General features: G+C 35.1%; 2 protein-coding genes and 4 non-coding genes across 6 annotated transcripts; 2 read left to right on the forward strand and 4 right to left on the reverse strand.

Annotated features, from left to right (window-relative positions):
- Positions 1 to 1855: 1855 nt before the first annotated feature.
- LOC111892798 (peptide chain release factor APG3, chloroplastic) lies at positions 1856 to 4964 on the forward strand. Its single transcript, XM_023888844.3, has 14 exons — positions 1856 to 2043; positions 2151 to 2207; positions 2791 to 2871; positions 2954 to 3011; positions 3087 to 3190; positions 3257 to 3308; positions 3387 to 3436; positions 3561 to 3626; positions 3708 to 3872; positions 3939 to 4011; positions 4157 to 4289; positions 4392 to 4497; positions 4579 to 4662; positions 4738 to 4964. Exons 1-14 carry the CDS (start codon positions 1885 to 1887, stop codon positions 4807 to 4809), a joined length of 1260 nt encoding a protein of 419 aa, XP_023744612.1. The 5' UTR covers positions 1856 to 1884; the 3' UTR covers positions 4810 to 4964.
- Positions 4965 to 11223: 6259 nt separating this feature from the next.
- On the forward strand, positions 11224 to 15330 carry LOC111892813 (metal tolerance protein 2). The gene is made up of 12 exons (XM_023888861.3): positions 11224 to 11659; positions 11919 to 11988; positions 12219 to 12316; positions 12435 to 12556; positions 12636 to 12751; positions 12818 to 12914; positions 12975 to 13059; positions 13162 to 13224; positions 13304 to 13409; positions 13503 to 13624; positions 13868 to 13959; positions 14041 to 15330. The coding sequence occupies exons 1-12, from the start codon at positions 11315 to 11317 to the stop codon at positions 14168 to 14170; spliced, it is 1446 nt and encodes a 481-aa protein (XP_023744629.1). The 5' UTR covers positions 11224 to 11314; the 3' UTR covers positions 14171 to 15330.
- LOC111893122 (small nucleolar RNA Z103) lies at positions 14574 to 14680 on the reverse strand. Its single transcript, XR_002850794.1, has one exon. It is a non-coding gene; the product is annotated as a small nucleolar RNA Z103 (small nucleolar RNA).
- Positions 14864 to 14965, reverse strand: LOC111893116 (small nucleolar RNA Z103). Its single transcript, XR_002850790.1, has one exon. It is a non-coding gene; the product is annotated as a small nucleolar RNA Z103 (small nucleolar RNA).
- On the reverse strand, positions 15133 to 15211 carry LOC111893137 (small nucleolar RNA Z155). Its single transcript, XR_002850804.1, has one exon. It is a non-coding gene; the product is annotated as a small nucleolar RNA Z155 (small nucleolar RNA).
- LOC111893130 (small nucleolar RNA R41) lies at positions 15280 to 15374 on the reverse strand. Its single transcript, XR_002850801.1, has one exon. It is a non-coding gene; the product is annotated as a small nucleolar RNA R41 (small nucleolar RNA).
- Between the last annotated feature and the right edge of the window lie 9133 nt (positions 15375 to 24507).

The following is a 24507-nucleotide window of genomic DNA, read 5'->3' on the forward strand; positions in this document are numbered from 1 at the left end:
ACAAGCATCACTAGATCTTATTCATCTATTGGTTTGCCGATGTTTGCTAATGCGGCAGAGTACTCCTACGCTTTGGTAAGGTAGGCAGTAGAGGTCTCATCACCTTTCATCTCAATTTTAAGAAGTTATGTCTTAAGAGTATATTCTATGGAGGATTTATATGGGGCGTATGCTCATTCCAGATATAGCCAGAGATAATGAGAAGTTGTACCATATACATGTCGAAAGGCAGCCTCAAAAATTGTGTACATGAGTAACATTCAGATGTAGGTATCATTCGACAACCGGATCAAGTAACTAGGGTTAGGAATGGGTGCAACATCTTTTTCTGTTGATGGTATTGTGGTAGTGGGTTGACGAATTGTGTCATCGATATAGTCGAGTAAGCCATTGGTGAGGAAAAAAGGTTGAATCATAGCTTTCCAGTTCCTATAGTTTGTAGGAGATAGAGTAAAGCTGAATTTGCGATAGTTGTGTGTTGTTTTATCTTTAGAAGAAAAATGTGTGAGAGTCTTTATAGAAGCAACAGAGGTGACGTTGATCGGAGGTAGAAGAGGGCGTGACAGTACCTTCGTGAATAGTAGTCGCTTGAACAGTAGTCTCGTGAACAATGCCTTTGTGAACAGTGATTTTGAGAGGAGAGGGCAGCGACAGATTCTAGGGTTTTGTGAGGTCTTCGGCTGGCTCTGATACCATAATAATATGGTATGAATTGTATATGTATTGTGTATTCTGAATGATAATTACACAAGTATATATAAGCCTCTAAGTTACACATTTATCCCTCTAACTATACACTTATAATAAATATCGCATAGTCTAATACATAAGGTGTGTATTTTTGGCTGAATGTTTTGTTAATTTTTTATATAGATATAAGTTATTAATGAAAATTACATCGTCTGTCTCTGCATGCCAATTTTGTGATTGATAACGACGATTCCATTAAAAGAGACAAACGACATAATGGTGGTGATTCAGTAAGAGGATGTGGATTGTTAGATTCTCCGCAGAAGTTTGCAATTGTGTAGGTTAATTTAAGATGTCATTGACGAATGAGTTTGGTTTTAGCATTTTAGAATACTTGACAATGTATCATATGATAAATTTCATTATAAATGTTTATTTGGTTTCCACCAAACATATATTTGTTATCAGCATTTGTATTGATATTCTTGGTTGATTAGAACAATAAAAAGTTTGAAGTCTCTTCCTAGATACCGAACATGTGTTTGTTTTCGGCACTATTAATGGTATTCTTGATTGAGTAGAACGTTTTAAATTTGCTGCAATTTGTTATAAAGGTATAATATATACTGGTATAAATTATAATTTAATTGTATGGTTGATTGAGTAAAATTTGGAGTTCCTTTTGCGTGACCAAACATAAATTTATTGGGAGCATTGGTAAGGACATTCCTTGTTTGGTATAATGCATCGAAGATATCTATGTTGAGAACATTGGTAATAGTAGTCTTGTTTGAGTTAGAACATTTGATTTTTTTTCCTACACCTAACATATTTTGTTTTAAATAGGGATATATTTTGGTATATCTTATAATTAAATGGTATTTTTTGTTGAGAAGATTGTCGTAATGACATAATGTGATTTTAAGAAAAATTCTTAAAATGACAAGAAATTAGTGAGCTTATCAAAATCAAGTCTTTACTTGTAAGTTGTAATGCGATTATGCGAAAGAATAACAACTACACGAATACACGATGAATAGGCTACCGGCCCCATAGTCCAAGCAAAGTTGTATGCGACGGCCCATAACTAGTACCGGGTTCGGATCCAAGTTTTATCCGTACTGGATCCGGCCAGGAGCTCACTTTATCCGTTCAAAGCCATTGACGGCTCACAAGAGAGCTCTGTGTCCAGTAATGGTGTTTCTGTTAGCCATGAATATCCAAATGACCACGACTCGAAGCATCTCTTCAATTTCATCACAATTTTGCCCTCGTTTCGAGCTACCGCAAAAGTTCTTATCCGTTCGGCCTTTGCGATATCACAAACCTCTTACGAGAATCGTTTGCATGGCGGTAAAGTTCGAATTTTGTTTGATGTTTCTTTTTAGAAGCAGAAGATAGGGGTTTGTTGATTATTTGGTCTATGTTATTGATATTTGTGTTTTGTGTGGTGATTTTAGGAGCCTTATCTTCTGAAAAAACTCGAATCAGCTGAGAAAACTTGGAAAGAACTATCGGTAATTCTATGTTATCATTCGATGCATCTGTGTGTCAAAGTATCATATGTTTATGTATATTCTTCCGGGAATTAGGGCAGAACTGATTGCGTTGTCAGTTGTTTAAGCACAACAATGCTTCGAAATAGAACGCAAATGGATAAGAAGAAATCCACCAGAAAAAGAATGGAGAAATGCTTTTAAAGAGAGCTAGCTGTCAACTAGTACTGTGTTGAATGAATGTCAAAACGAGTCTCTTCAGAATCCCTGAGAATAGATTCATGTTATTAATGTGTAGCAGGAGGGTCCCGATTTTTTTAATGGCTTTTATGAGCAGTAATAGAGAAGCTATTCATACCAAAGGCTGTCGAGTAATAGGTAGTATTTATTAACCTGTAATGGGCAGTAGGTGTACAAGAGTCAAAAGTAGAGGAAAACCTTGGTGCAAATATAGATAAATGATATTGTTTCTAGCACAACAAAAGCTGTTGGAAACAGTCTGCACATATTTATTTTGACATTTCTAGATTGTTATTATTATCTATATTTTGACTAAAAATTTCATGCCCTCATTATATTTATGTTAATGACAATCTTGACATAGGTTAAGCTAGCAGATCCGGATGTGGTTTCAAATCCTAGTGAGTACCAAAAGCTGGCACAATCTATGTCTGAACTCAATGAGGTAATGTGAAGTACATCATAATTCATACACACCCAAATAGCTCTTCTTTCAACCACGATTGCCAAATGCTTTGAACTTGTAGGTTGTAGCAACATACAAAGGATTCAAGGAGTGTGAGAAACAACTTGAAGAGTCCAAAGGTTTGGTTCACTATGTTGTCCCTGTTTATGAGTTGGATCTGTTTGCCAAGTGGTTACCTTTTTTTTCTTTGTCAGTTTTGTCAAAAGATGCCGATGTAGATGAAGAGATGGCTGAGATGATAGCTTCTGAAATTGAATCTTTATCTGAGCAGCTTAAATTGTTTGAGGAGAAACTTAAGGTATTGTCTGAATTTGATTTTGATTAGTTGCTGTAGTGTTGATGGATACTTGGTCTGTTGTGATAGATGCTGTTGATTCCAAGTGATCCTTTGGATTCTAGGAACATATTGCTTGAAGGTGTGTTATTTAGCAAATACTATAAACTATAGGTTTGGTAAAATGTTGAAGTAATAAAATGTTGTTGTTATTTTGCAGTTAGGGCTGGTACAGGTGGCGAAGAGGCTGGACTGTGGGCTGCTGACCTTGTAGGTACTGCATAGAAACATATAACAATAATAATAATAACATGGGTCAGATGAGAGATGTGTTTTTGGGCATTAATAATATATGCTTATGCATGCTAACTTATGAATTCATATAATAATATAGGTTCGTATGTACCAGAGGTACTCTGAAAGAAACTCATTGAAATACACCCCACTTTCATGCTCCGAGGTATAATACATACATACATACATATTGTTTTTGCATTTTATAAGTTTGAGATGGAAGTGTTTTGATTAATATAATGATAAGGCTGAAAGAGGAGGATTCAAGACGTATGTGATGGAAGTGAAAGGTGCACGTGTATATAGTAAACTGAAATATGAATCAGGTGTCCATAGGGTTCAGCGTGTTCCTCAAACAGAAGCCCAAGGTCGTATTCACACATCAACCGCCACTGTGGCCATCATGCCAGAGGTAGATTGATGATTGTGCCACTGCCACGTCAGCTTAGCTTTTATAATCAGTGATTTCTGGTTTCAGGCTGAAGAGGTGGATGTGGTGATTGATCCAAAAGAAATTGAACTTACGACTGCAAGGTCTGGTGGTGCTGGAGGTATTATTATTATTATTATTATTATTATTATTAAGTCAACAAACATAATAATAATAATAATATAATATTTCATGTAATGAAAAAAGTAGGTTGCTATTTTGGTTCGGTTGAGTTGAGTCATGTGATTTTTGATTTTACTTTGCAGGTCAGAATGTGAATAAGGTTGAAACAGCAGTGGATCTTTTCCACAAGCCAACTGGAATCAGAATCTTTTGCACAGAAGAAAGGAGTCAACTTAAAAATAAAAACCGGGCGCTTCAAATGTTAAGAGCAAAACTGTAAGAAATTATAATAATAATAATCCAATTATAAATATATAATAATAATAATTAGTAATCCATGATTTTTTTTTTCTTTTGAATTTTGAATTTTGATTGTAGGTATGACATCAAACTAAAGGAACAACAGGAGTCTCAAAGAAATGAAAGAAAATCTCAGGTTGGTAGTGGTGCACGCTCAGAAAAGATCCGCACATACAACTACAAGGTATTATAATTTCTTTTAATATTTTTTTGAAAATGACACACAAGTTGTTGTAGTCTTAACAAATCTTTATTCCTTAAACAGGACAACCGGGTTACTGATCACAGATTGAAGATGAATTTCGAGCTCACTTCATTTCTTGATGGTGACATTGAGACTGCAATTCAGGTTAGCTAATTTAAATTAATTTCCAGTTTCAAAATCTATGATTTTATTTATGTTGTTGTTGTTGTGTGGGTGCAGTCTTGTATTTCTATGGAGCAAAGGGAATTACTGGAAGAGCTTGCGGATTCAGTAGGAGCTGCAACCACCTAGTGACTTCCATTTTTTGGTTAAACAAAATCCAAATTATGCGTGTCTTGTTTCATGTAAAAATAGGAGGCTATGGATACGTTTTTGTACCACTTAATTTCTTTTTTTTTACACATATCTAACTATATTGGTCATCAGAAAGCTGCATCCATACTCAACTTATTTGCAATCCTGCTAAAAACCACACAGACAGACAGACAGACAGATATTTAGGGATGTTTTGGGTTTGTGTTTTTTTTTTTTTAGAAACACACACACACACACACACATGCTTTTTGATGTAAGTGTTCATTAGCAGTTTTTACACGGTGGCAAAATAGAATTTATAAAAAACAAGTGTAAAATAGAATTTATAAAAAACAAGTGTTTCAATCAGTTTATACGGTGTCAAAATGCTATTAGCTGATAAACAACATCTTTAATACTTTGTATTTGCTAAAACTGTTTATACATCTACAATCACAAAAAGGAGAAGAGCATGCTCTTATAATTTGATCTATTTGTTTTCTTACATATAATATAGATATTTATCTTTAATCATTTGTAATAATCTTTTTGACAAAAAATATTACATAAATAGCATCAATTCTTCTTTCCCCAAGGATTTTAAAGTTAAAAAACAACACGGACTTTTGAGCTTTGACTTTTTGTAAGTTTGAGCTTTGAGTCTTCTTGAATATGTCTATATGTTTCAGAAGGCAATGAATCTTGAGACATCTATATGAAACAGAAGCAGGAGGCCAACTTTGACAACTTCAGAAAAAGCAGCAACATTCCATTCCATTCCATATGGCAGCAGTAAAACACCAAACTGTAATTAATGGCAACCAACTTTGAGAAACTGCAAGGATTACAAAAATATCAGATTTTAACAAATTATGAACTTTTAAGATTAGTTAACAATACTTATCCAATAAAAAACTATGTAAAATGCTTTCACAATAACTCCATAGATAGACATCTTTTGTCCTTTCGGTTGAAAGATTGATAAAATTGTATGTGCTTGTTTTAAGTAAAAGTTGATGGAGAAAATCATGTATAAATTCCAAGGGTCCATCTCCATAGCATTGTTCTTATCAGAAACTATCCAATTAATGCAGAGCATTAGAAGGAAAAGGGTCCAAAGAAAAGCAATGTTGATTGTTGATTCTTTTGATGTTACAAATAATTAAACAAGTTGATGGTTTAAGAACAAAAGTCATCCATCGCCAAATTTCCCAGAACAGAAAGAGATGGTCGCAAACAACAGTAATCAAAAAGATCGGGAGTTGGGGTTTGATGGGAGGGAGGATAGACAGTAGAGCCCAAGTCCATGGATGAGTAAAGGTTTCACACCATCTTTATCCAGTCAATAGCGTTGCCGGTTGCTGCTCTGATAAGTCAGCTCGTACGCCACAGGCCCTCCTGAGCCTGGGTGAAACAGATATTCTAGTGACGCACTCTCTTCAGGACTTGAAGACCGCGCCACCTGCGCACGGTTGTGTCTTGCACTCGGGCCCCCCGTTAATTATTTATACCGTGGATCCTTACCGACACCATTCAAAGAGACTGACTGACGACCGCTATGCGAACCTCATACTTCCCTTTGGACTCGGGCGTCGCTTGTGCCCCCTCCACCCACCAAGGAATCCCCTCCAAACCCACCTTAATGCCCCCACTTGGGTAACAGACTCGCGTAACCAAGTCCGGCGATCATCAAGTTCGAACAGTGTTTATAAACCCTAATAAGCTCTTCTCCCTAGGCGATATGGGACGATAAGTTTTACTTTTTTTAGAAAGATGTATCCATCTTTTCCTTTTTATTTTTCTATCACCTTATATTTTTTTTTCTCTTTTTCATAATACAGTTACTTTAGTTTTAAAAAATAAATATTAATAAAATTGGAAATTACATAATTAAAAAAAAACAAGATTTAAAAAAAAAAAAAGACCAAGCACAAAACAATCCACGAGGAAATATTTTTGTTAGATCACTTTCCTCATCTTCAAAGCAAATTGGAAGATGTATCCCAAAAAATGATCGGTGATTTGCATAACCTTAAGCTTTCAGCGAAATTTTATTTGTATTTTTATCATCTAGTTTTTTTCATTGATGATATTATTTTTTTTTAAATGTCAAACATTCAACAAAATTTAATTTTGTATCAATGAAATATCTTTATCTTTTCCTCATATTCGTTGCCAAAATCTGATGCATTTGAAGAAGACCCGTGCCCCTTCCTTTTTGATTTGTCTTGCCCATCAACCGAATAATTTCTTATAACTCGAGTTTGTCATTGATGCGACATCGACTCCAACCACCTGCTCTGAGGAGATGCTTCTACGCCAGAGACGGATTTGCGAGGTCACAACAGAGAGATACGTTAGAGTCGCCCCAGGGACTGTGCCCCGGGAGCGAACTCCGACGATCAAGTTAGATCAGCTGGTAGATCTGATATGGTCCTCCATAGCTGGAGAGAACCATCTTAGTGTTGGTGGTGGTGTATGGTGGCTAACGGCGGCAGGTGGCGGTTGAGCCACCCGACCGGAGTATAGTGTAGTGGCTGAGTCGTAGGGGAAGTCTAGTGGTGGCTAAGCCACTTGAGGAAGAATCTAGGGAAAGGTCCTCCTTCATGGAGGAGGCACTATTCTATTTATAGGGGAAAACTAGGTCAAAGGGAATTAGGTCAGGCCTTGGGCTAAACCAATTCAGGACCAACTAGCAATGAGCTAGGCAAGGCCGCCCAGAGGCGTCGGGAAGGGCTGGCGAGTGCGCCCCAGGCAAGGCTGGCGGGTGCGCACCAGGAAAGGTTGGCATGGGAGCGCCAGGTCGGGCTGGCAGGAGAGTCCCTAGCACGGCTGATAAGGGAGCGCCACGCAAGGCTGGCAAGGGAACGCCAGACAGGGCTGGCAGGAGCGCGCCAGGCCAAGCTGGCGCTCTAGATCAGTCTAGGACATGCTAATGGACCATATATCATCAAGTCCCCCCAGTCTGATGTTATTGGTACGCGGCCAATGATATCGGACTGGACTTAGTCATATAAACCGTATGTCGTCAAGTCCCCCTAGTCTAATGCGATTGGGTTGCTGACAATCGGATCGAACTGGATAAAGCACCAATGCATTAAATAATAGAGAAAATGATCGAACCTCGACCACGAGAGCCGTGGGGTTGTGCGAAGAGCCAACCATTGCTTATGCAGCTTGAGCTGACTTGATACTCCTTTCTTTCGAGGAGTGCGAGCCGATCGGCGTGATGCATCGCAATTATTGCTAGCAATATTTTGTAGAGTGGGGCTGCTAAAGAGTGTTACGCGACTATGATGTCGATAGAATGTCGGGTCGGGGTAGCTAAGAACCGTAACCTCGCCACACAGTTTCTAAGACCGTTGCCGAGCTCCGAAGTCTGTAAATAAATACAACACACTTGGTCCATGATTCCCGCGTTCCAGTCACAACTGAAAGTTGTTAATAGAAATAGACGCTCTGAGCGTTGCGCGCGCACCCCGGTGAGGGGGACGAGACCCGCAGCCAACACCAGGTGGGGAGTTATATTTCTATGCCCGCCAAATAAGAACTTTGAGTGACTGGTCAGTGGTTCACACTTTGCAAGGCCCCTGTAAATGCTTTACAGTTCGAGCTTTTCTCCGCGAGTTTGTTGTTGGCGCACTATGAGTATCGCAGACCTAGAGGGATTATCTGAAAAGACAACTCGATCAAATAGCTAATATTTTTTCTTGAAATAATAAGTCGATTCATACTGCTCGTCACGATTGTTTCTAAACGCTTCACGAGTGGTGGTAGTACACTACTCTCCTCCTTCCCCCCTTTTTTTCTTGAAAATGTCGCGAGAGTTCGAGTCGCAACGCATTCTGTTGAGCGGAGCTTGCGGTGCGCGAGTATCAAATTGCTGATTTTTGGTTTGCAAAATTGGGTCATTTTTTGTATTGTGGAGGTAGTCGTATCAGACTATGGTGCATAGGCAAGGTTGTTATAAGAATACACAACGAGGTTGTTTTCTATGATAATAGACAACCGGACTATTGCTATGAGCCAGACAGCATAGATGTTGATGGATTATTAGGCGAAATGAAACCCCTAAATGTCTAGTCAATCTTGTAACGGATTATTAGGCGAAATAATTTCTCCTTGATAATCTTGGACTAGGATATGTGAGGATCGGTAGGAATAGATATGTAGGAATATAAGCCAATATGAATTTAGTATGGTAGCGATTGGTTTTGCGGGTTTGATAATTAAAGAATATTATCGTATCAATACCGTGGGGTTGAAATCCCTATGTATCTCACCAGGTTTCCCTAACATGACCCACTCAGTTCATATGCATCACAGGTATCAAGACTTAAGCCACTGGAACTTGATTATGATGTTGAGTGATTAAGAGACAGCCTGCAATAGTATTCAGGACCACTAGGTCTTTACGTTGTAACTTATGTATATGTATTGATTATGACATCCTTGAGTTTTTACATTTTGGAAACAAACATTTGTAATCAAAATGATTTTTTCATACTGGGATTTTCTGCAAATATAAATAAATGATTTTTAAAGCGTAAAGAAAAGTTTTAATTTGTGTTGAAAATTATAGAATGTCACATAATCCTTGATTACTCGTCCCCATATCTGATACCAATGCAAGGTATTCGTCATGAACTGGCTGCGTAGGGTATTTACCATAAAATCCTTGCTCTAAAATATAAAACAAGAACGCTTGAATTACATCTTCATCAGATAACTCATTAAGTGGATTACACGTTAGTAACTTTCATCGAGTCCAACACCAAGAGAAATGGAAACATGTGATTTCTGAATTGTGTGGACAATAAACGAGTCATAAATTACTCATCGAACCGCAAGCTTCTAACAAAGTAGAAAACTCTTTTATAAAAACCAGAGCCAGTAGTCGTTTATCGAAAATTGCAACGCCTCAACATAAGATCGAGGATTTGTCACTACCTCCTTGTATAACAAGTAATGATAGATTTTCCTATGTTTCGGACTACAGTCTGAACGTGTTTACGTATTTCAGACTAGTTCTATGAATTCCAGACTATTTATTCGCAATTTGAAATGTTCCAAGATATGTTTTCTAGGTTTTTACTTAGACTAACAGGTCATAATACAAATATTATTCACACAAAAAATCTACATACCACCTACAACTACTTTAAACAGAATATGCCCTTTAATAAAGTACAAACAAGACACATAATTCTAGGAATCACATAACAATTGAAAACCTAAATTCTATGATTGAAATAACTACACATACCCATAGAGCATCGAGCTCTTCGCTATCAAACGACATCCTTTAGAAAATAGTAAGTCTAAAATGTGTTTTTTTGAACCTCTAAAACGTATGATGGAGAGAATCTCATTAGTCCTAAATACACTTACAGAGTGATTGTCCGAAATGTTATATATATGAGGGACCATAATAACAGATTGTGTTAATGATGTGAGTGACCCAATGAATAACGATTTCAAATATAACATCACAAAATACGTTGTTATTTTGCAAAACATATAAACACTTGATTACTTAAAAAAAGCAAAAATTGGTATTTAATTTTCTTTATTTTGGTGATTACTAACCAGGCTAATTTTTGTAGGGTTAATGTCATTTTAAACCAACAAACTTATCTCATTTTTTTTAAAAGGTGATCAATGTTATTTTTTTTTTAGCATTTTAGGACCATAAAGTCGAGTTTTACCTACTAAAAAAGGTATGGAACTTTTTTTATCCGGGTTTTATAGGTAACAAAATAACATGCCTACATATGAAAGTAAAAGAAATTGGTGTTCCTGAGATTTATTACCTCCTAACTTTCCTTCCGATTTGGAAGGATTTGGAGAGAAAAAAAAATGTTTAACTTTTCTTCCACTTCTCTCTTCTTTTTCTTTCTTTTCTCTCCTTACTTTCTTTTTTCTTCCCTTTTTTTCTTCCTTACAACTAGGGAACGGGGTGTTAAGTTGTGTCTAGTCAGTTGTCTTGCCTCTGATGCGTTAATTAGTCCTCTAAGGGGGGTGTTTGGTTTGTCTTTTTGAGAGACAAAAGTTCTTTTTGAAAAAGATAAAAAGCAAAAGATGTTTGGTAGAAAAATTTTAAAAACTATCTTTGAATTTTAGATAAAAGGAAAACTGATTTTTGAAAAAGTTAAAATAACTGATTTTTTGTAAATTTTTCAAAAAGAACTTTTGTCTCTAAGAAAGACAAGTCAAACACCCCCAACAAAACCTGTTATAACAAGTTTAATAGATTGTTTAGCAGGTAAAATTCAATTTTATGCTTCTAGAATGTTAAAAAGATAAAAAATAAAAAATAACATTAGTGGCATTTTAAAACAAATGGACTTTTTTTATTTTTTTTTATTTTTAAAATAGTGAAGAAAAAAAATCCAAAAGAACTGTTATCGAACGAGGCATGAATGTGCAAAGATGGCAGGGAAAACATTTGAAAGCATTTTCCTGCTAGAAAAATATCGGATTCCTTTATCGCTTTAGGAACATGGGATTCAGACCCTTGGGTGTAAATCTCCTCAAAAAATTTCACAATTCATCGGCACGATCCATTCCTCCATCATTTGCCCATAAGAAACCGGTGTACCCTTTGATTCCTCGGTTGTACGATCGATCTCCCCCCTACCCTGAAAATCATAGCTTAAAGATCTCTAAGAGGTGGCATGTCGGTCATTCTCATCACCACCACGAGCAAACCAGCGAAGAAGGCGAGAGGATTTTCAGGCTCGGACTACTCTCCGATATCGGGTTAACTGCCGGCAAAGTATTGACGGGTTATTTGTCCGGTAGCACCGCCATCATCGCCGATGCCGCTCATTCTCTCTCCGATGTGGTAATATTTAAATTCAGTAATTATCATTGCTTACTATGTTCTGACTTTCATGTCCACATAATAATGCGATGGGCAAAATCGATTTCAATTTTGTTGCAGCAAGTAGAGGATACACCAAACATGATTCGCTTCTGGCACTTGCTATAATAGATCTTGAATTTGAAATATGAAACTAATTTTGCGAAGAGTTAATTTATTTAGGCAGTATGTGGCATTTAATGAGAGAGTAAAAGCTAGTAATGTTTTTGATGTGATGCAGGTGCTTAGTGGTGTTGCTTTGGTATCATTTAGAGCTTCAAGGGTTCCCAAGGACAAAGAACACCCATATGGTCACTTTTGATTTGTACCGACTCTCTTCTCCTTTGATAAAATTTATTTGTGTTGCCTGATTGATTGTGTTTTCACTTTCAGTAACAAATAGTATTTGATGATGATATGTGTTTGAGTTTGAGATTCTGTAGTGGGATTAAGGATTTGAATAACAACATTAACATCTGTTTCACATTCACATTCGTTTAATTTATGTTTGTTATAATTTGCAAAGTAATTTGATTTTCAGGGCATGGTAAGTTTGAGACTTTAGGCGCACTTGGAATTTCTGGCGTGCTTTTAGTAACGGCTGGGGGTATTGCATGGCATGCTTTGGATGTTTTAGTGGTATATATAAATATATAATCCTGTTTTTCTTTTTTCTATGACATTGACAGATGCATCATTAATCATTAATAATAATAATAATAATATATAAGAAAGGTAATGAAATTTCATATTGCAGGGGGTATTGTACTCAGCAGCTTCTGATCAACATATAGGTGGGGGGCATGATCATGGGATTGACATGAATCATCCTGTGCTAGCTTTGAATACTACTATTGTTGCAATTGCTGTTAAAGAAGGGTCTGTACTCCTACTCTAATTCTAATAGATCCCTTGAGAGATGTTTTGAGTTTATGAATTCAATGGATGCAATGCACAGGTTATATTGGATAACAAAGAGGGCAGGAGAGAGGTCTGGCAGTGGATTGATGAAAGCAAATGCATGGCATCATCGTGCAGATGCTGTTTCATCACTTGTTGCTCTTATAGGGGTTGGTAAGAAACATTAAGCACTTTGATTTTACATATGAAAAATGGGTATTCATTCATTCATTCATTCAGGTGGATCTATTGTTGGGGTGAGGTTTCTTGATCCCCTTGCTGGGCTTGTTGTCTCTGGCATGATACTAAAGGCTGGACTCCAAACTGGTTACGAGAGGTAATATTATATTTAACAAATTGTACCGAGGACTAGAAACCTATTAAATCCTTTGTCCAGTATTTTGGAGCTGGTGGATGCTGCAATACCATCTCATCATTTGGACCCAATCAGAAAGACAGTGTTACAAGTCAAAGGAGTGGAGGTAAGTTGTCTCTGGCATCTTATTCTTGACCTGTTTGTTGTATACTTTGGTCTGATATATATATATATATATATATATATATATATATAACATATTACACAGGGATGCAGACACATTAGGGGAAGGAGAGCTGGTTCGTATCTGTATCTTGATGTAAAGATCCAGGTGACTTACCTACCTCATACTTACATACAGATACAATGATAGGGATTGTTTGTTTGATTGCATTAAATTGAATTTGCAGGTTGATCCCTTGTGTAGTGTGAGAACAGCACATGAAATTGGTGAAACTGTTCGTTACCAGATTCAGAATTGCCATCCTCAAGTCTCTGAAGTCTTCATACACTTGGGTATATTATGTTACTTGATTATTGCATAATTTATAACTAAAAATAAACTAGGATTCTTTTCTTTTATTTACTTGTTGATGTTTGACTTTGCAGAGCCTAACAATAAACTTTCTCAGCCTACTACTACTACTACTACTACTCATGTTCATGCCCAGCAACAAGAAAATAGGATTGAAGAAATGATTACTGATATGCTCACTTCCAACTTCTCTCAGGTATATTTGTTCACCCTTTTTTTTTTTATATATGAAAGTAATGTTTTTGATTCTCTAATGGGTTCCAGAAAAATACATATCCAAGTCTCAGGATGAGTTTGTGTTTAAAAATTTGATCAAGCATTTTTGAGAAATGATATGACTATATGCTTTATTTGTGAAAATTATTTTAGAATGGTTATGATTAGGATTTGTTGTGTTGTCAATTAATTAATGGTATATTCTTGTTTCGATTCGTCTCAGAAAATGAATGTGAAGCACGTAAGAAAACAGAAGTTGCAAGGCCAGATTTTGGTCCAAATCGAGGTTTCCATGCCACAAGATAAGACTATTAGGTATGATTTTTATTTTATCCAATTGCATAATAACAGTAATTAGTAATTAAATACTAACTGGTTATGTTCTGATTACAACAGTGATGCAATCAAAGTGGCAGAAGAAGCCAAGCGCCATATCTTGCAGTTGCTGGACACCTCCGACTCTAACCCTAACCCTAACCCTATCCCTACGCAGGTTCAGGTTACCTTCATCTTGCAACTTGCATAATGAGTCCCCATGAAATGAATCGTCGTCAATAAAGAACCAGATTTAGTTTCAATTGTCACCAATGCCAGATCATTTCAATGAAAAAAAGAGTCGCGATAGACACAACAGAATTACAAAACTTTTTGATTAAAATATGTACTTTTGTTGTAAATTTTTTTACACAAGCAAAACCAGTTATTACAATTGTCACGATTTCATTAACTTTTTTTTTCTTACAATTAGAGTTTGTTTTGCATTTAATTTGGATTTGTAACATGATTATTATCTTATGGTAAAAATGTGTTCACTTCACCATTTAGATTTGCCACCCGGCAATTTTTTTTTTTTTGCTGAGGCGGTGTTAAAGTGGACACCGTTCAGTCATCACTGTCTCAAGATAACTATCGACACGGAAAAATAAAAAGTGGATCAGATTTCTGGCTTGGATTCTTCTAATAATTTAGAAGAATATTTAAATAGCGCACAGTATAATCAGCTTCGATCATCTGGGGAAATAATCATCATTTCCACCTTTTATTCAACACAATATAAAGTTCTTATGAATCCAACAAAATTAACAAAAACACAAGTCAGGATTAACTTGGTTACTGCTTTACGAATACACCATCAAATATTTGTCGTCCACAAGTACTTTTCGACTTTAAAAAGGCATTTTGTTTAAAATACAAATTAAATAGACAAATTGGAAAATAGACGGATCAGATTTCTGGCTTGGATTCTCCGAAAAGGAGAATGTTTAAATAGCGCACAGTATAATCAGATTCGATCATCTGGGGAAATAATCATCACTTCCATCATTTCCCTTTTTAAACATAAACCTAATAAATCAACTCTGGGAAAATTACTTTCATCTTTAAATACAAATCCAAAATCCAGAAGACGTTAAATAAATTATTAATAATAAAAACCAATAAACTTCACAACTCTTAAATTTATGAAATAATAGAAACATAAGTTTAAACCATTGATCAGATAATTGTAGTCTGGAAGTATTTTTAGATCGACATTATGTTTTCCGACAACTTGCTCATCACCTCAATGTCAAAAATTAAAATCAATATACTATTAAATAAGAAAAAAAAAACACAAATAAGATAATAAATAGTAGATGATGCTCAGAAGGATCCATTGGTAGTTTCTAATCACAAGGAGAAAATCAAGTTTTCCCTCATAAAATAGGTAGTTTTCAGCATCACTGCATCTCAACTTCGAGAGATTATTAACTAAAAAAAAATGAGACGAATCGAAAGCATGTTACAAAAGAGCTACCTTGACATCTGGTCAGCGATGCCGATGGGGATATGGAATGAATCGAATCGGTTGTGTGTATTTATTTATTTATAGTGTAGCTTGTGTATATCTGCGGCGGCTGTAATGTGTATAGTGTGTACGCTAGGGCACAAAAGAAAAATCAAAGTTATAGTTTATCACCTTCAAATATTAATGGTTGCTTTATACGCCCCCTTCATTCTTATGGTTAGGTACGTTTTAGTCCCATCAATATTTTCTATTTCAAAATCTCTTTAAAACCCTAACATATTTTTCCTTGAAGACGTTGTTGTTGAGCATATCTAAATTTCTCTTTATCTTTCCCATTAATATTTTTTTCTCTAACTCATCATATGCAGAATGTTATCACTTAACATTTGTTATCACTTAACATTTAAATGGGATTTTTGAAAATTGAGCGATCTTGAAACATAAACTTTTTCAAGATATCAATAATACACTTAATTGTACTTAAAAAAGGTTAATACCTTAACAACCATTATTTATACACCCTCTTTTCGATTTAACATCAACTTTATTTTTTGTTCTTCATTTGTCATTATATTTTAGAAAACGTTTCATTTTTGGACCATTGACCGGTCATCAACAGGTAATGATGACGTGTCAGTTTTATATTTTTTTTTTGTTTGTATTTAGCCCCAACATTTACATATAAATTTGTGTTTAGCCATAACATTTTTTTTGTTCCCCATTTGTCATTGTTTTTTAGACAAAATTTCGTTTTAGCCCTTAGCCAGTCACGAATAGATATTTTAAAACGTAATAACTTAAAATGGAAAAGGAAAAAAATAAAAGTAAGAGTTCACATTGTGACTTCTCCTTGAAGGCGATGTGTGTTACCTAGTAAGCCGATGACTCTTTTTTTGTATTATGAGTGTTTGTTGTATTTAAACTACACATGTGTTTTAAAATGAATAAAAAATACCTAGTGTAAGTCTTGAGTTTGTAATATCTAATAAACAATATGACATGCAAATCTTTAAGCTAATCAAAAATGTTAATTCATTCGTAACCCATCTAAAAACAATTGGTTATTTCTACTGACATATTTGTTGAGAAATTATATATTTCTAAATAGTCGAATATGTGCCTTCTTTTTAAGGGATGAGGCATGTTAGCTGATAAGTTAATGGTTCTTTGTTTGTATTATCAGTGTTTGTTGTATTTAATTTAATGTACACATGTATTTTAAAATGAAGAAAAAAGACATAGTGTATGTCTTGAGTCTGTGACATCTAATAAACAATATGACATGCTAATATAAAATTGTTAATTCATTTGTAACTCATCTAAAAAACAAATGTTTCTAATGATATTTGTTGAGAAACCAAAGGAATGAAAATACCTATTAATTACTAAGGGCTAAAATGAAAGTTTTTCTAAAAAAAACAATGGCAAATGGGGGAAAAAATAATGGGGTTAAATGAAAACTTATACCTAAATATTGGGGCTAAATGCAAATTAAGGAAAATTCAAAATCGACACATCATTATGACCTGTTGGTGACTGGTCAAGAGCCCGGAAATAAAATGTTTTCTAAAATATAATGGCAAATGAAGAACAAAAAATAAAGTTGGGGTTAAATTGAAACGAAGGCGTATAAATAATGGTTTTTAAGGCATTAACCCATTTAAAAACTATACGAATATTTATAGGTTGTTACAACATATATATATATATATATATATATATATATATATATATATATATATATATATATATATATATATATATATATATATATATATACTCTAATAAATAAATGTTCTTTTGTCACTTGTCACGCTCTTATTTAATTTGTCAAATGTCATTTTGTAGTTATTTTTAATTAAATTTTTTTCCACATGTTATTTTATAAGCTTTTTTTAATTTTTTTTAAATTCCACGTAATATTTTAATGTAATAATTGCAATAAAAATAATAATGAATAGATATCAATGTCATTAATGAACTTTCCTTTTAATTTAAAATTTCTCAAAATTAAACCTCATTAGTTTGTTTGTTTATTTATTTAAATTATTTGTTTAAATTTAAAATATAAAAAAATATTTTCATTATAATAATCATTATTTTTCTTATTTTCTTATAAATTTAAAGTTCTCAAATATTTAGACCATTATATTTATTTTAATTTTTTAAATTAACTCATGTAATACATGGGTCTCACAACTAGTGTGTGTGTGTATATATATATATATATATATATATATATATATATATATATATATATATATATATAGAGAGAGAGAGAGAGAGAGAGAGAGAGAGAGAAAGAGAGAAAAAAATAGAGAGAGGAATAATCATTTGAGAACTCATAGTTTTCCGAGAACCTGAGAACTAAAAAAAGATCGTTAGATTAAAATAATAAAAGGGTGGCAGTTTTGTAATACTTGGGAAAAAAGGACACGGGTCATCTAATTAAAATTGAATCAAGGGCATTTCAGGCATAAACAGGTCAAACCTTTTATCAGATTGACCCCTACCCTCCTTCTCTATCCCCCTTTGACCATCTCTCTCTCCCCTTCGTCCTGCCTCCGGGAACACTCCGTAATCTCCAGATCGCCGAATTTGTAACTAATGCTCCGACGATTAGTTGTTGATCTGTTGCTGCCAATCTCCTCGACGGATTTGTAACAAATTGTCGGATTCGTAACAGATCACCGGATGTGTAACAAATACATCGACCATCGGTTTTTTATATGATAAAAACTAAATTATCAGTCAACAATCTCTCTCGCTCTCGTGTTCTTCATCGATTATCTCTTCTCTGCTCGCCTCCCTCCGCACATTAACAATTAGAAAACCTAATCACTATATTTAAAGGAAGTCGGTAATCTGATTTATTGCCCTAAACTTGCAACCGTACGACCACGGGATGCCTGCTTCTCATCTAACCTCATTTATTTCCAGCTCCACCTCAGGTTTTGCCATTGCTTATCTAATTTATTTCCATAGAACACTATAATCTCACTTGTTGTGTACAGATTTGTTTCTAGTTTTTGGTTTCATTATAATCTGATTTAATTGACATGCATTAGCCCGAAAATAATGATCTTGTGTTAATGTACCGAATTTAACGATTTTGATAATGAACGAACTTGTTCAAAATCGATAAATTGACATTTGTACTTAATTTATTCATCGATTTCAAAGAAAATTCAACTAAACAACATTAATCTATAATGAATGGTGTCTTGTTCTTTCCATTTGATGATAAATCTTTTATCTTCTCCTCACCACCTAAAGCTGGTATGGATTCGAATGAGTGTTCAAATTCATTTAAAGTTTTCGGAATCATCTTTATCCTTGCTGAAACACATTTAGTGCTGCTAACATCAAATTTATGTACTTGCAACTCTTTGAAAAGTTTCTTTCTAGATGGTTGACCTGTATATGGAAGCAAAGTGTGCTTTCATCTTTAGAGTTGACATGAAAAAAGCTTCCTTGAATTTCCCTTTTTCCATCTCATCATTGACACCCTTAACTACAGAAGATAGAATAGGTGTTTGTCAGTTTTGCATTTTGTCTCATATTTCTACTAGTCCTTTTCTTTTTGGACCACTTCCATGTATCAAACTTCCAATCACCCAATTTTCTTTTACGAAGTACATCAATCTGCTTACCATTATATGTTGCATCTATAACCCTTTGTGAACATTTTACAAATGACCCACGCCTGGTTCGAGAAGCCACAGGTGAGAAGGTTTTAACTTCCTTATCTAGTTTTAAATTTTCCTTGTTTGTATCTTATTTTTGCTTCCATCGTTTATAAACTTTCAAAGGTTTCTCATATACCTTCTTCTTTGGTTTAGCAAGATTGTCCCCAATCATGCAGTTTTCAGACTTTCCTAGATTCAGTAACTCGAGATTCGACTTTCTTACTAGAAATTAGTCATCTTATATAGTTGTTTATTGAAACAAATTTGATTTATTGCCCGAACCAAAAACTGTACAGCCATGGGATTCTGTTTTATATATTGTAACACCAGTCAAATTAGGGTAAAAAATTAAACATTTATAAAACCATAATTGGGATGTACCAAGTAGTAGATATCGTAACGAGGATTCAAACAGATATAAAGAACACTAAAATTCGAGTTATAACGAAGAAGTTATGACCGCTCGAAAATCCGCGACAATACTGGTAAAACACTGTTAAGCGTAAAATGCGAAATTCCAATAAAATACTTTTTTAGCCTTAAGTATCTAAATAAAAGTCGTAGATATCATTAAACCATGAATATACATAAAAAGGACGCCCAAATCTGACTTCGTATGTGGAAGTTATGATTTTTCGAAGTTTCAGACATAGCAGTAGACAGCTAAAAACTTGAAATAGAGATCGAGCGAATTTTTGCCAACATGACCTAAATGAGAATTGAAGATCTCATTAATGGTATTACAACGGTAAAAAGTCGGACGAAAACGGACGTCGAATGAAGAAGTTTTGGATTTTTAACAGACTTTTCCTGTCCTGGCCTATTAAAAATAAATAATCAAAAATAAAGTCAAAACTAGCCGACGGAGTGTAAATGAAAGTTGTAGAGTACATTCTCACCTACGTGGAGATATAAAGAACGTCGAAAACGGAGACCGTACGCGAAAGTTACAGATTTTACAGGTTCTGGACTCAATTATCGAGGATGGTCCGAATGAACGCCCCGCGTTTGGAAAAGCTGGGTCTCGGTTCGTCCATGTCGCTCCGGGTCACATCTGGGTGCTTCGTCCGAAGCTAAAGTAAGCGATGACGTCAAGGGTTGCTGAACGCGCTGCGTACGAGCCAAGAACGCCCTGCGTACGAGGTTCGGTCATACGAGGCTGCCCGGGTTTATTTGCTTCCTTACTCATTTATTTCACCTTGGAACCCCTCTAAAGCCCCTCTAAACTACCTGCAAGCCCCGATAAACCCCTAGTACACGACGCAAGGCCCGGCGTCCCGAGATTCCCAAGAAATCAGCTTTTCCATTCGAAGTTCTGCTCGATTTTTAGTCTCAACCTCTTCAAACCACCAATTCAATCAAGTGAGTTCATACCCCCATTTCTACGTTTTTAAATACTTTTTTAAATGCTTTTAACACATTATGGGGGAGAATACAAGTAAACACACGGTTAATCTCGTGTGAAAACATCTATCTCTCGTTATAACTTTCAGATTGTTTTTAATAACTATCATATGGATCAGTTAACATACAAAACATCTTACTTTACTTTACCCTCTCGTAATAAAACATGATTATAAATACTATAAGCTTATTTATATGTTGGCATCATATCAAGGGTAACCATTTTTACTATAACATTCGTAAACATGCAAGAACATACAAATCATTATTATGCCTTGTGAAAATTGTAGAAAAGGGTAATTATTTCAGAGACAAACATATTCATTCTAATACGTGACTTAATTGAGAATTTGTGAGTCATTCATCTTCAATATACCTTTTAAGGTACCGCTAGAAGTCCTGTTTATAACCACAATCTTCCGTCTAGAGAGCATGACAAGTGTGTATAGATCTATACGAGACTAATGATCCCGCGCCCTGACTGCTAGCTACACTCCACGGGGTGACAAGTGTCATAACGTTTCGACGCCTGAAGAACGTCGCTACAGGAAAATTATGATAGTACGGTTATAAAAACTCACTGGATAGACAATTATTGTGGTATTATGTTTTCACGGGGAAAGTGACTATTACAGTCACTTTTCATTTACAAATACGATCTTCTTATAGTTTTGTTTTATAATACGACTATACATCATTCTTTTAAGCATGTCATAGTTGCTTACAATTTACGGTCTTTCTCATTTGAGACTAAATCTCACTTTTAGGAAAATAAGGGATTTTCCTGTTTCAAATACATACAGTTTATACAACGATCTTTCATACTCATTTCATACATTTTATAGAAAATAAGGGATTTTCTGGAAAACATACACGAACTTTCGAATGTCATTCATTTCTTAAAATACTACTTATGAACTCACCAACTTTATTGTTGACACTTTTTCTTTTAAATAACTTGTATTCTCAGGAAACCGCTAAACCAGGTAGCAACTACTTTTGAAGACTAACATGCCGGCGTTAGTAACATATTTTGGATCACCATATTGTATTTGATTTCTTTTGCAAACATGTAACACATACAATCATGTAACCTTTTCAGATATATTTATAATATGGTGGTGTGAACTTTCTTTACTATTCATTTGTTATGATACTTGACATGACGTCCTCCGCCCCGAACGTTTCCGCCGTTCTGGTTTGGGGGTGTGACAGATTGGTATCAGAGCATTGTTTATAGTGAACTAAGTATATCAAAACCATTTTTTGATATACAACTATAAACACAACTAAGCAAAAACACTCTGAGTGAGAGTTATACTTTTAAAATGAAATTTTTATAAAGTATACATGCATACATTATATAACAGGGCCAGTATCATAATGAAAACAATATAGAAGTATTATAGATGAGTTGTACAATATAGGTATGCCTTGAGATATGTAATCGGGACTGGGATGAATATAGCATGATCAACTATATTTGTCCGAGAGCCGACTAACATATGCCAGGGGATAGCTACAATGGACAACAAATCTAAAACTTACCCGACTTATAAACCTTAGAATCAAACATAACATTTAGAATACTATAGGAGTATTTTATGCATACAATAAGTTTAACTTTGATGTTCAACCTTATGTGCCTTAGTTCTAGAAAATCCTTATCTCCCTATTCTCGTACAGACACAATGGCTGGATTCCACCTACCAGGAGGCCCCTACTACCCGACCCAAGACAGTGGAGAAGGGATAGAGAATGATCCAGAAGAAGAAATGCAAGAAGACTCAAACCTAAATCCCGAGGACAATAACCTACCCTTAGCGGCTCTAATTCAAAATCTTAATCCTCGACCGGAATTTCATGGCTCGATACCTCTATGGGCAACCAACCTGAATAGGTGGAGTCGTGAACAGGGTCAACCCCTTCCATACAATGGAGACCAAAGCTTCTACAATCTGAGCGAGGGAGGCTCAGCAGACAGAGTCCTTCCTATATTGGTTCGGCGAATTGCTCGCATTGTTGAACAAGGAAGGATAACCATCCATCGAATTGAGGAGAATGATGGGGACACTGGAGTCAATACAGTTCGCATCCGACAATTAGGATTAGCTCATGGTAGAATCATAAATCAAAATGAAGATTGGCAGAGAGAGCTAACTGAAACTCAAACTGAAGTCAGGGAACTTAAAGCATGCCATGCAAGGTATGATATGCGTTTGCTCAAGATGGAACGTCAGTTGGCAGGTCAAAAGGCTCAGCAGAACAGTTCCCGTCGCCAATATACTCTACTCACTCCTTCTTTTGGTTTGTGGAAAAACCTTCGTGCGTACTCAAAGTAGTACTCTTTTTGTGTAAATATTCCCGTCTAGCAATTTCTGTTTCACTAAACCTCTATGCTGTCAATTTTTCCCTATATGGTATGTTGTAGGCCTACACCAAGGTCAAGTTTTCTGAATTCTATGTAACTTCTATACCAACTATTATGACAAACTTCTTGCTTCTTTTAAAGATCATCATTATCAATCCATGCTTTGGGCTATGTAAACAGTTTGTGTCATAAACTGTTATAGCAACTCACTACACTGTCCATGTCGATCTAATCTATTGTAGTTCAATGTTATTGAACTCAATGACATTGGCAAAGTCTTTCCACCATTTCATTTGTACCCTATAGCTGGAATTGCCTTCTCGCTATTCAAACAGACTCAATCCTTTAATAAATTCAACTTTTCTACACCCATTAGAGAAAGAGACAGTTACCATAGAATGACAAACCTTTACAACTTCAACTAAGGGCAATCCAAACAATGACAAAGATTAAACATGTTGGATTATATGTCTAAGCCAATAACTATTATCGGTATGTACTTGACCCGAGAGTAGCATGGTCCATTTGGGTTGCATATCATTAGGACAATTTGTTAGGATGGACTTTAGAGAGAAGGTGTTATATATGATTTATTAATATATTATAAGTTATAATATATTAATATGAAATCATATGAGTTAATTAGTATTGATCAAGAATTAATTTGGAATTAGTTTAGTGATCAATAGAGACTAATGAAATCTATGGGGACTAATTATGTTAATTAGTTATATTTATGTGTGTTGGGCTTATGATCCATGTTGGACTAACTTTATGTATGGATACATAAAGAGTTGGGCCACATGAACCATGGATAATAAGACCCATGGGTATGGATTTGGGTTATATCCATGACCCTAGAAATTCCACATATAAATACATACTTCATTGCTCAAAATCGCCACTTGAGGATTCTTGGAGTTCATGGTGGTTTTAGATGCATGAAGATTCTCTCTCAAGTTCTTCCTTTGTCTATGGTGTGTTGTGATTCCACTTAAGGCTTCCACACTATTGGGGCTAAGCTCTTAAGGCTAGATACATCAATACTTCAAGCTCCACCATAAGGTATGTTATCCTAACTAGATTTTATGACAATTGCATGCTAGTTATAGGTTTAATACCTTGGAAACACCATTGCATGTATAATTATAATTAGTGAAAACATAGATCCAAGGTATTTAGGGTTGCATGAACACCTTAGGAGTGTTAGAATGCTCAAAACCCAACAGTGGTATCAGAGCCTAGGCTTGTTTTCAATTGTACTTGATGCAAACTGATTCCCATACATTATTCGGTAACAACAATCAAATTACAAACATAGTGAAAAATAAACTTTGAATGACAATTTAAATAGATAATCACCCTACACTTTTTTCCATATAAACTATCATTCATGATTCACTTTTTCACATTTGATAAATGTGTGTTAGCCTATGGTTGTTACCGTGTGAGATATGGATGTTGGGTGGTAGTTAGGTTAAACAACATAAGAGAAACACCAACATTAGAGGAACACTCATTGAGTACATCTCACCATCATACCCACAACGATGCATATGAGGAACATAGAGAGTTTGATGTGGTAATTAAAAACAAGTGTATTTTTCTTTTTT

The sequence above is a fragment of the Lactuca sativa genome, chromosome 5 (assembly GCF_002870075.4).
Source record: "Lactuca sativa cultivar Salinas chromosome 5, Lsat_Salinas_v11, whole genome shotgun sequence".
Taxonomy (NCBI): Eukaryota; Viridiplantae; Streptophyta; class Magnoliopsida; order Asterales; family Asteraceae; genus Lactuca; species Lactuca sativa.